This window comes from Panulirus ornatus, chromosome 16 (assembly GCF_036320965.1).
Source record: "Panulirus ornatus isolate Po-2019 chromosome 16, ASM3632096v1, whole genome shotgun sequence".
NCBI lineage: Eukaryota > Metazoa > Arthropoda > Malacostraca > Decapoda > Palinuridae > Panulirus > Panulirus ornatus.
This window is the reverse complement of record NC_092239.1, coordinates 2,925,882-2,938,699: the sequence shown is the minus strand read 5'-3', so window position 1 is coordinate 2,938,699 and position 12,818 is coordinate 2,925,882. Positions and strand designations below refer to the sequence as shown.

The 12,818-nt window shown below is 41.6% G+C and overlaps 1 protein-coding gene across 4 annotated transcripts; it reads right to left on the bottom strand.

The window, feature by feature from the left end:
- Window positions 1–1,782: 1,782 nt before the first annotated feature.
- On the bottom strand, window positions 1,783–12,562 carry LOC139754044 (U-scoloptoxin(05)-Sm1a-like). 4 transcript variants are annotated; one of them, XM_071671042.1, is made up of 4 exons: window positions 12,428–12,562; window positions 6,685–6,757; window positions 6,020–6,193; window positions 1,783–5,366 (listed from the first exon to the last, which is right to left on the bottom strand). In XM_071671042.1, the coding sequence occupies exons 2-4, from the start codon at window positions 6,752–6,754 to the stop codon at window positions 5,167–5,169; spliced, it is 444 nt and encodes a 147-aa protein (XP_071527143.1). In that variant the 5' UTR covers window positions 6,755–6,757; window positions 12,428–12,562; the 3' UTR covers window positions 1,783–5,166. The 4 variants fall into 4 exon arrangements, with proteins under 4 accessions (XP_071527143.1, XP_071527142.1, XP_071527139.1 ...); XM_071671041.1 differs by lacking the exon at window positions 12,428–12,562 and adding an exon at window positions 12,127–12,368 and having other exon boundaries at window positions 1,783–5,363; XM_071671038.1 differs by lacking the exon at window positions 12,428–12,562 and adding an exon at window positions 12,127–12,364.
- Between the last annotated feature and the right edge of the window lie 256 nt (window positions 12,563–12,818).

Here is a 12,818-nt window from a genome sequence, read left to right as displayed (position 1 = left end):
GAGGGGCCTCTCCCCCTCAGCGGACCAAACAAAATAACCAAAATGTTCTCCTCAGATCAGGTAATTGAATTTATCTTTAGTTTTCTGTATAAAACAATTAAACCATAAATACATTAAATTGTAACATATTTTGCCTTCATGTGGTGTAATTCTTATCATACACATGCAAATGTAATTCTTGTATCAGTGTGCATTATAATAAAGTTCATCACACCTAAACTTTAGAAAACGGGAAGACGTAACCCTGTCATAAAAATGCTTAAGCATCTTATACTCACAAAATGGAATAAGTTTTAAGTCTTTTATACACCATGTTGGATTGAAAACGCTTTCTATGTATTATCAGTTATCTAGCAAAAAATTTTAATCTGCGATAAATGACTGTATAGTGCGTAGAAAAGAAAAATGTAGCGATTAGCGTTCCTGACCGTGATGCATTCACGGGCTGCCCAGGTTCGAATCCTGGTTGCGGCAGTCGGTCCACAGTCAACCCAGCTGTTCATCCGTCCCTAAGGGTTGGTCGATAAAATAGGTACCTGGTTCAGGCTACGGTGTGTGTGTGTGTATCGTTAATGGGATGGCTTTGATTAGGGCCTCAGCTGCCCGTGCCGTCTCGGCTAGCATAAAAAAACGACATATTTTACATAGTCAACATCTAGTAGCATAATAATCTGTCTCTCACCAAAACTGATCGAGATGACGCTCAGACAGAAAATGCTAATTAGCTACATTTCACTCTCATATGCGTGGAAGAGCCAAGATATTGGTGGAAGCTGACCATAAAATAATGGAAACTGTCTTTAAAAAGCCACTCTTCCGTTTCCCCACAGACTGCCACCAATAATATAAGCTGAGATTGCTGAATCACAGGTTGCAGGATAAGTGCATGAAACGTCAATATACTATGTATTTTACCGTTGCACTAAATATATTAGCTTCTCTCAAAGGAGCATTAAACAGTGATGGCACTGAGGTTCACTGAACCGTTCAGAAACATCAATATATGATTTCACTAAAACATTTAATTACAAATCTATTTTTCTATGTAACTTCTAAAATATAAGACACAGGAGGGACAGAATGAAGTGTAATGGCCGAGGATAAAGATGTTATTTGGAAGTCTTGGTTTATAGGTCCTTCAGGGATGGCACACAGTGGACAGGCCTACTGTCTAAAAGTTTAAGTATAAATCCGTAAATATCTACACAAGTCTCACTAAGGAGCAGAAAGATACGACAGATATGCTAGAGATATTGTTTTGGCCTGTCACACCCGCTGAATTTACAGGTCTCACAAGCTTTTGTGATTCATGTAACACTTTCTAATCAATAATAAAAGTCTCATCCCACAAAAGAATCTGAAAACTACCATTTCTGACAATTGGTGTAGATTTGTTTGAATGGTAACAAACAAGAAGTTCCTCAAAAGAAGGGTTGTACCCGAAACAGACAGGAAGTTCCTCAAGCGAAGGGTTGTTCCCGAAGCAGACAGGAAGTTCCTCAAGGGCAAGTTTGTTCGTAAATCTGTGGTGCTGAACCCCTAATAACTTTAGTTTTAGACACATTAGAATTAATTTATCCTTACTTGTAGAAATTCTATTACAGTTCATCTATAACTTTCAAAGTATACCATTAATCACATACATATATACATATTGGCGCTATTCGGATTTGTCAGCAAAACTTTTCCCCCATTTCTTTCACTGTGTGCTTCAGTCAGCTGGACACTTGAGGCAGCACTTCCTGAATATCATAATGTCCTGGTATGAAATAAAACAATATATCTTATACATAATTTTTTATAAACCACATATGAGCTTGGTACGATAACCGATATATCTAAATTCCGTTGCAAGGCTTGCAAAAGTCTTACTCCAGCCAAGAGCTGGATAACATTATAATGTGTACACAAGACATCACACTATGAATATAAAATAAAATAAAAAAAATCGTTGCCTTGCAGTCTTGCATCTTTAGGTAAAAATCAATATGATACACTTTCATGATACATTATTGCTTGTTTCTCGCACAATAGAATTGATTTGATCACATACAATCATACTTTTTTTCGCTCCATGTCATACAATAACACTGACAAAGAACAATCCCCTTGCGGTACAGCAATATGTTCTGATCTAAAAAAATAGCTTGATTATATTTGACTGACCTCCAGGGTAAGCTTTTGATGTCTATAATGCATTGGTGGCATAAAAGTTCTAAGGTAATATAGGAAAATGTGTCAGGCCACACATCACAAGGAATTCAACAGGAAAGGTTAAAAAAAAAAAATAATCTAAAGGCGAGGTCACACGAGCACTTTTCTCTCGAACTCGTTCGAGGCGACAATGAACAGCGGCGAACTCGAGCCACACGAGCCAAACCGTTCACCCATCCATTTGCCGTTCTCAACAGAGTGAGCAGTGGGACTCTCAATATAAAGGGAACAATCTTTATGACTTGTATTAAGAAGGCCGTATGAAACTCCTCATCATTTCCTGAACATGTAATTAAAGCTTGGAGTGAAATGAAAAAACTTAAATCTTACCTCTATAAGGGTGAAAATTCGACTTTGCCAGTTACTTTACGTAGTATTTCATGTCTCTGCACTAAATTATCATGATCACAACCTGAGTAACACTCGGTTCCTAGGAATCTTCTCTTGATTACTGCCGGGCATTTTGGTATGAAAAGATGAAGTGAAAGCACACCTCGAGGCCCGAACCAAACACAGTGTAAACAAATATGGTACATGAAAGTCAAATCAATAGTAAGTAATCTATTTGGAATTTAATATAAAACTATATATTTCCTGCATGTCAGTTCTGTAAAAATGCGTCGTCAAAATGCTATAATTTGAAGATTATTGCCATCTTATTTAAAATAACCCAAATGCTCTCTTGACTTTGGGATTTGCGCAGGTAGAGGTAACAGAAAACGTTCATGGCCAACTTTAGGTTCAAAACCGCAAGGAAAAAAAATGCCCCCCAGAACAATGTCTAGAGCGAGAGAAACGAGTCCAGAGAAACATTTGCTAGAAGTAGTACTCGTATGACACCGCCTTCATTTAGCAGGCTATTCAAAACATACTGTATGTAAGATGTTGTTGGTTGGAGAATTTTCATTGTTCCTTCATGACAGAAATGGTCTTGGTATAGTTGCTATGGTGACCTTTATAAACAAAGAGCAAGGGGACAGTAATGGCCTCAGCCAAGAGCCACTCCTTAGAACTGGGAAAAGTTTCCAAAGGCAGGAGGCCGCTCATGACTAATATTGACAATTGACTTCAACAAATGGGAGGCTGCTATGCTTGCTACTGAGGGGGGGGGGGTAACTGTAATAGAAAGTTTGCCACTATACAGATAGCTGGCTTATATAAAATGATGGTCACTATAGCGAGGCAACTGCCAGAAACAGAGAGCGGCATTAAAAGCCACATTTGCATTTAACTGCCTTTCTTATGCATAGCCTAAAACTGCCAGAGTTACAGCTTACGTGAAGCTCATTTAAAGATGAATTGATAGTGAAAAATACGTGTAACAAAGTTATATCAATGAAAAGAGTATTTTCACGTAACAAAGATATTTCAATAAAAAAACATGATCAATCACAAAAGTTATATACCTTCCACTGAAGAAATAGTTTTACAGTGAAAGTAGTATAACCAATATAGTTAAGGTAGTAGGCCTATTTATTAGTGAATGACTATCCTAGTGTTGATAATATAATCGTTTTGATTAAGAAATACGTAATCATTACAATGCATACAATAGTATTTTGAAACGGCAAGAAGCATAATAAAGTAATATTCAAATTATCAATAGTAGCCACCATGGAAAGTCTCGACCTTAGTGGATAAAATATATTCCAGTGAGTTATCACCCCTTACAATAATGACGTAAATCACATTAAAAGTGAGTCTACGGTACAGACATAATCATAGCATTATCCACATAAAAAAAAAATGAATAAACCAAAATATATCAGTCTGAGAATACGATACTATATTTACAATATGGTGTTTCACTTCACTCAAAGATAAAAGTCACTTTCTACACATTTGGCATTACAACAGCCCACATCCGGTCAGGACACATGATACACCTAGTTTGGTTACTTAATGCACAGTGTGTTAGTATTTGTATGGTTCCCATACTGAAGATACAGAAGTTCTAGACATAAGGTTTCCGCTATCCGTACATCTCCTGACGAAGTTAAAGGAAAACGTCCGCCTGATTCTTCATTGTAGGAAGGTCTTATTCTACCCTCCATGTCACATGTCCTCATTGTTCCCTACAAACGTGACTGTGCGTCTGTAACAACTGTATGTACATCACTAGGAAAGTTATAACATTTGGTGTCTGTATGGATAACGTATCACCCATAGTTACATTTGACAGTCAATATATCTTTTCTTGTAAACATACAATATGGAAAACTGTCGCAGAGATTTTGTTTCACCCCATGTTACGATGACTCACTGGAGCACTATACATGGGTATGCCAGATAACAGAAGACCAAATGGTCTATGATGGGGTTAGCTGCTGAAGGACAGTAGTAGTATCCTTTCATAAATCTTAGTGTATGGTGATGACGATGGCAAAGCAGAATCGCGAGTTAAACTGGCCAGGAAGAGAGAGAGAGAGAGAGAGAGAGAGAGAGAGAGAGAGAGAGAGAGAGAGAGAGAGAGAGAGAGAGAGAGAGAGAGAGAGAGAAGATATATATAGAGAGAAGATATACAGAAAGCAGCAGTGTCTGATCAAATAAGTTGTTTGTACCCGACAAATTCATACCCAACTACTCTTAACTTTGGCACTTTCTTATTTTCCCAGTCTTCATCTGGCCACATCTATTTCTTTTGTTATCCTTCTGCTATTATTTTCTTCACCAGTTTCTTGTCTATTCTTCTTTGCAGGGTAAGTCTGCCTCCATTCACATCCGCCAAACTTTGCCAACGTTATGGTACAATTAGGTAGATGATTAACGCATCCGTAACTGGATTATACACACCGCAGCAGGTGGATGATAAACGCATCCGTGAATGGGTGATGAGCGCAGCAATAGGAGGATGATATGTGAAGTATCTGAATGTTGATCATCGTAGAAGTACGCGGATAATCAGCCTTACAGTAGATGGATGATTCGAGAGAGCCGTTAGGGTGGGTGCGATCAGCGGAGGAGGTGAATGAGAGCAACCAGGACGGGCGGGAGGGTGAAGGTGGCAGCCCTGGGGGCCGGGTTACACCCGTCGTAGTTGCAGGTGAGGATGCAACCCGTAAAATGGTCGCCACCGAACTTGAACACACCACACTGGGAATCCATGTTCTCCAGCACACACGTCCGAATCATCAACGAGCCCTTCGTCGCTGCTGTGGGGAGAGGCCACTTATTAATTCGTGCCTAGAGGGTCACACATGGTAGGTTACATATGGTGGGTCAAATATGGGAGGTCACAAGCAGCAGGTCACATTTAGAGGGTCACACAATGATCACGTCCCGTGGGACAAGTTTAATAAATCAGATATGATGGGTGTTACCTGAGAGGTCACATAAAGGGTCACATCTGGTAGGTCATGCGTGGTAGGTCACACATGGCACTGATAGTCCATACCTGGTCATTCAGACCTGTCTGATCCATACCCGATGCTACACACCTGGTAATCTAAACCTGCTAGACCATACTTGATACACACCTGGAAATCCACATCTGCTGGATCCATACCTGGCACTACACACTTGGTGATTCAAAGTAGGATACGTCTGAGATTCCACATTTGATTCTTTCATACGTGTGAATCACAATTACACAACCGGTCATCCATATCTGCTGGGACTTCACACCTGGTACTCCATACCTGTTTATTATACACACGTGTATGCGCACGTCTTGGTGCTTCAAGTCTACGTCACGGACGAGAGTAACAACACTGACGCATTCAAAATTTATGGAATCTGTGCCACAGAAGTAAAATGGAGAAAATATATCAAGCAATCTATCAGATGTGGATTGCGTATGACACACCTGAAGTGCCGATGATCTTGACGCAGTAGTTGGCGGGGAACTGGCCGATGTGACCCTCTTTCGGCACCTGGCAGTCCTCAGCGAAGGTAGAGAGGGCTGGGTGATACGGGTCCTCGCAGTTGATGTCGCTGCCGTTGGTCGACGAGCAGACGTAACAGCTGATGCCGCCCAGCCCTGTAGCCAAGGGGTTACTAGGTGAATTTACAACGGACATCGGGAGGAAGGGACGGGATCAAATGGGGTCAGGTGACAAGGGGAGAGGGTCACGCACACTAGCAGCTGATGGGGGTCATGTGGCAGGGGAGAGGGTCACACACACACACACACACACACACACACACACACACACAAGCAGCTGACGGGGTCATGTGGCAGGGGAGAGGGTCACACACACCAGCAGCTAATAAGGTGAGGTCACACAGCCCATCACACACGAGTGGTGCAGCTGTGGTAGGTAACAAAGCTACGTACAGTTGTCTGTAGTCGGACCTCAACCCCACCTCGTATATTGCCTGTGACGTATAATTTAGGATCCAGTATTGCATTTCTCTATGGATTTCTAATCTCGGTGAATTTGAAATGTAGTACGTACATGCGTCATGCAGGAAGGAATGTTGATGTTATGTTCAACTTACTGAAACGTGAGGCAAGGCAAGGGTACTCACCTTTGTCTACAAGTACGAAGAAAAATATGGAGATCACTAGATGACAATGAATTATTCTAAACATCGCCATTTTCTGGAAAGAAAATGTCAACAGTAGGTTAAAGAGAACAAATCTCACTCTCTGTAACATCAAGAAGTAAAGTGTACTTGGTTCTTTCCGCACAGTTACCACTCGTGAGCCCCTCCTAGCACACATAATTCCTCCTGCAACACGAACCCCGCAACACACCGAATGACCCCAGCCTCTTGTACTGTACATAACAAGAGATCCTACCCCAACAACTGGTCATAACTCTGTGTGCAGAGGGATTTTCCGATTCTCGTCTGTCCATGTGTGGCTGTCGTTCTGAGAGAGTTATAACTGTAGTCTTGATCAGTATCAATGGTACATCCCTACGGTCGTGTGGGTTACGATTCATGAAGGCCTGACAAAATGCCTTATCTCCCCCAACCCCCCACACACGCATCAGCTGATCATGATACACCCAGCCCTCTGTGCATCACCATGGTGCTGCCTGGCCCACCCTAAATACGCTCGCGTGGCAGTAAATTCCGCAAACAAACACACCAAACAGATCAACAAACAGACGCAGCGACACTCAACAAACAGCAGGCCTGTGCTGGTCTCTCTCTCTCTCTCTCTCTCTCTCTCTCTCTCTCTCTCTCTCTCTCTCTCTCTCTCTCTCTCTCTCTCTCTCTCTCTCTCTCTCTCTCTCTCCATCGCCAGAGGAACCACAGTGTGTCCAGTATGTAGAGGGGACCCTCCCCAGTAGGCTGGCACAGAACCAGCCAGTCGGCTGGCACAGAACCAGCCAGTAGGCTGGAACAGAACCAGCCACTCAGCTGGCACACAACACCACCACCAGCCAGTCAGCTGGCATACAACACCACCAACAACCAGTCAGCTGGCATACAAAAACACGAGCCGGACAGCTGGCACGTATCTTAATAGCCAAGACAGAATAAACAGCCACTGAAAGAAGAGCTGGAGAGACAGATGCAAAAACAGAAAGAAAAAAACGAGATGGGAACATGGACTGGATGGAGGTTATACACACACACAAACATCACACACTTCTCGCAAATGTTTGTCGCTAGGGAGAAACAAAGCCTCCCCCCCCCCCCCCCCACCTTCCCCGCTGTTATAACGCGCCTGGACAATAAACGAGTTATAGGCATCAAAGAAAGACGGATAAACAGACTCACAGTAAAACTAAATGGTTAATTCATAAACGTCCATGGTGTATGGCGGTTAGCGTTCCTGACCCGTGACGCATTCATGGGCCGTCCCATTGTCGAGCGCAAAGGTTCGAATCCTGGTTTTGATAGTCTGTCCACAGTCAACCCAGCTGTTCATCCACCCTTAGCGGTTGGTCAATAAAATGGTTACCTGACTCTGGCGAAGGTATATATATATATATATATATATATATATATATATATATATATATATATATATATATATATATATATATATATATATTATTTCAGTCGTTGTCTCCCACGTTAGCGAGGTAGCGCAAGGAAACAAACGAAAGAATGGCCCAACCCACCCACATACACATGTACATACATAAACGCCCACACACGTATATATACATCCCTATACATTTCAACGTATACATACATATACATACACAGACATATAAATATATACACATGTACATATACTTGCTGCCATCAACCATTTCCGTCGCCACCTCGCCACACATGAAATGGCACCCCCTCCCCCCGCGCGCGCGCACGAGGTAGCGCTAGGAAAAGACAACAAAGGCCACATACGTTCACACTCAGTCTCTAGCTGTCATGTGTAATGTACCGAAACCAGAGCTCCCTTTCTACATCCAGGCCCCACAAAACTTTCCATGGTTTACCCCAGACGCTTCACATGCCCTGGTTCAATCCACTGACAGCACGTCGACCCGGTATACCACATCGTTCCAATTCACTCTATTCCTTGCACGCCTTTCACCCTCCTGAATATTCAGGCCCCGATCGCTCAAAATCTTTTTCACTCCATCCTTCCACCTCCAATTTGGTCTCCCACTTCTCCTCGTCCCCTCCACCTCTGACACATATATCCTCTTTGTCAATCTTTTCTCACTCATTCTCTCCATGTGACCAAACCATTTCAATACATCCTCTTCTGCTCTCTCAACCACAATCTTTTTATTGCCACACATCTCTTACCCTATTATTACTTACTCGATCAAACCACCTCACACAACATATTGTCCTCAAACAAAAGTGAGTACATTTTTTGGGACACCCTGTATATATATATATATATATATATATATATATATATATATATATATATATATATATATATATATCGTTAACAACATAGCCTTGATTGGAGGGATAGGAGGACGAAGGTAGGGGTAATGGCACACTGGATAACACGGTACGAGTCTTGGAAGATAGGTTTATATAATAAGACCACCCAAATGTCGAAACAACGAGAGGGCTCCTTGCATCTACCCAGCAGTTTGGTATCTCACAGTGTGTGTGTGTGTGAGAGAGAGAGAGAGAGAGAGAGAGAGAGAGAGAGAGAGAGAGAGAGAGAGAGAGAGAGAGAGAGAGAGAGAGAGAGAGAGAGAGAGAGAGAGAGAGAAACACCCGCCTACAGAAGCTTTTCTTGGAATTAGTCTGTCAAAATATGACCATTAATCCCTCTAGTGATATCTTGAACGCTTCTAATCCAGCTAATAAGTAAAAGCTGTTTACAGATATGTCTGGGGTCCGGACTGCATACATATATAACATGAATTCTAAATTTCTTAAGCAACGACAAGATGTACTTGCAATATTTTCTAACTTGCCTTTAATCGCGAAATGTTACATTATCATCTTTCCCTGAAAGGGTCACATTTTTATGCAGTTCCCTGCCGTTTCCTGATACTCTAGAGTAAATATGTAAGAATTTGCCGTAAAAATGCAGTTAACATAAATGATAATGACGGGTTATTCGTTAAGTGCAAGATGATATACCAGCGCCAAGCGCAGCTCCACTGTCAACAAACGTACCCACGTCTAGTGCCGAGGCCATATATACTACGTGTGTATGGTCTTATAACTATCTTGAGAACTTGGAGGTTTATAATTTGGCGATGACAGCCTTAAGGTTTTGCCCTAAAGCCCAAATAATCAACCAACTGTGGCTCGCCAAGTTGCGCGTTTCCAACGGCTGGCCCGCCAGACAGTTCACTGACCCAAAGACGGACTTCCACTCATACCCAGAAACATACTGGCACGTATAAAACTGTGCGAAGGCTCTTAAGATCACACTCAGTCATACAATGGCAATCACACATACAACATATTAATAAAAGAATTCGCTAATGATTTGTCAACTTGACTTTACCTGTTCCTCTTCCATACATAGTTAATTATGCAACCCCAAGATCTCATCTTGGGAGGCTAGACGACCTCGACGACGCTGAATGATAGATACACTTCACATCCTCCGACGATGACATGGCCTCATGGAAGCGACTTACGATTGCACGTTGCCATAGGAACTCTTATTTTATGCATATACCCATATATATATATATATATATATATATATATATATATATATATATATATATATATATATATATATATATATAATGTGTGTGTGTGATTGTATTTCTATTTACTTATCTCTTAACTGCCGGGAATACATAATATCACTTCTAGAAACAACAGAAAATGTTCCTTGGAGAAGTCTCAGAAAGGCAAGCAAGTATAAGTCTGACAGATACATATGGAAAATCCATCGGTTGTCCATCACGGTCCAAATCCCTTCCCCATGGTCCATCCTGGTCCAACCCCAGCTCCTGGTGGTACATTCTGGTACATCCCAGACCCCACTGATCCGTCCCGTTCAAACCCCTGCCTTTGGTAGTCCACCAGTCCAAGCCAAACGACTCTTTGGTCCATCCTGGGCTACTTCAACCCCTAATGGTCCATCCTGGTCCAACTCCAGCCCCCATGATGAGTCCCTCTCTTCGTATATTATAGCAATTCGTATAAACTACAAAAAAAAAAAAACTCCCTCTGTTGATGCTTACTTCTAGGGCAATTAAGCATTAAAGAGAAACGGTGATCGCCAATTGGCTGGTCTCCAACTGGTCTCTAACCCTTTGAGCACCACGATATGATCTTTGACCTAAACCTTGAAGATCATGCGATGCGAAGAGGAATTATATGTGAATACCTTCGGGAAATTCATTCATCTCTGTAACACAAGCGACGGTAGGAGTTAGGAGACCCATGCGTAAACACAAATAAACACACATAAACTAGCGCAAGTCCTGTACATACAACAATAACCTCACACATACATACTGAGCCACATACATGACATACGAACATGCATAGTGCCCTCCTTAGCACATATGAAGTACTTTTGCTAACTCTAACTCCATCAAGACGGTACAACCCTTGAGTGGGATGACCTGGCTTTTGACCTATTTAATCTGGTCAAAAGGCTAGGTTATAGTACTTGAAACTATTTTGACGAGATTATTATACTACTAACACCATACCAAAAGTATTTCCCGAGAGGCCTTTGCAACGTTATGTATAAACACATACTATTTTCCAGTATGCAACCTCTGAATCTCACCTTGATTAAAATCCTTTTAATTATTGGTGTGAGAAAGAAGCAAGAAGCCGCTGCCACACTATTATGTGTCTGAGTTGTTATCTGAACATATAATTCATAAATATTCTCCTAAACATTAGATCGGCTTCTTGCTGAGATGATGAATATTGACTTGTTTACAGACTGAACACATCTATGCTCTAGGCAGATATAGGATTCACAAACATACTATAAATATTATAAATATGTATGGTTAACGAATTTCCCTTTACACGTCAGAGTATCCATAGAAATGAAAACTTTTGTGTTCGTTCTTTTATAGATAAACATCTGTTGAAATATACATATAGTAAAAATTGTGCTTTAGCGAGCACAGTATTTACAGTATTCATGCCGCCAATTCCACTTTTTGGTAAGTTTAGCACATCATGAAGGACACGTAACAAGCATCTGATCTAAAGTATTACCCAGTTGCACATAATGGGTGGTGGGGCCGTACCTCTTTACCATGCATTACTATGATATAGATTTCTGAATTCTCTGGATCTCGAACTGTACTTTTTACTACGCCTGGTTGGTTCCATGTCTTCAAAACTGCTGTAGATCATTTTCGGACTCAGTTTCAAATTATGTTCTCTTACTTTGGGTTATCCTCTCGCTCATAAGAGCCGTTCCTCGCCAACGTCCTCACGGGCTCATTTGGATTTGGATGTTGTTAACCAGTATGCTCACATTTAAAGGAGATTCGCCACATGGAGTCGATTAATCAACATAAAAAGCACATAACATTTGAAAAGTGGCTCACTCAGTTCAGTCAAATCCAATGAAAGTAACGATACAAAAACCTGACAGCGAGCCATGAAGGACGAACCACACCGCCATCAGCACAAAGCACTGCCATCTGTTTACATGTCACTGACTGTCACTGGAGAGCAGCACATTAGAGGCAACAGGTAAGGGAGACTGCTAACGCCTTGTTTGCCTGACATAATGAGATTTCACGGATGGTTCACTTCGCCTGAATGTTGGGAAATTTATTTCAGCCTAGACGACAGGAGTTGTAGAGACCCTGTCCCGTAGACAACGACCAACAGTTGGCTCTGGCTACCTTGTTTTGCAGAAACTAGTTTATAGAACAACACTCACTGTATTTTGTCCAGGGTAAAAGGGCGATGGAGTATGACAATTATCTCATGGCACCGAGAACTCTCACACTGTTTGGCCAGGGACAACTGGCATCAAATCTTTGATATTTGAGCGGCTGCGCATATGGACGCGGCATTCATTTATCCCATCTCCCTTAACTGGAAGCTGACAGTTTGTCCTACCGGCGAATATCCATACATGTTTCTATAATCCTCATGCAAGCAATATCACACTTACGGACTTACATAATGTCTAATTAGAAATTCCTGCCTTTAAGGTTCTTTGTGTGGTTATTGACCGATGGAAATATTCTGCCGAATATCATCGTATGCCTGGCAGAACGGTTCTCTTCGATCCCTCGAACATCTTGCAGCAATATTTTCTTCGTGGC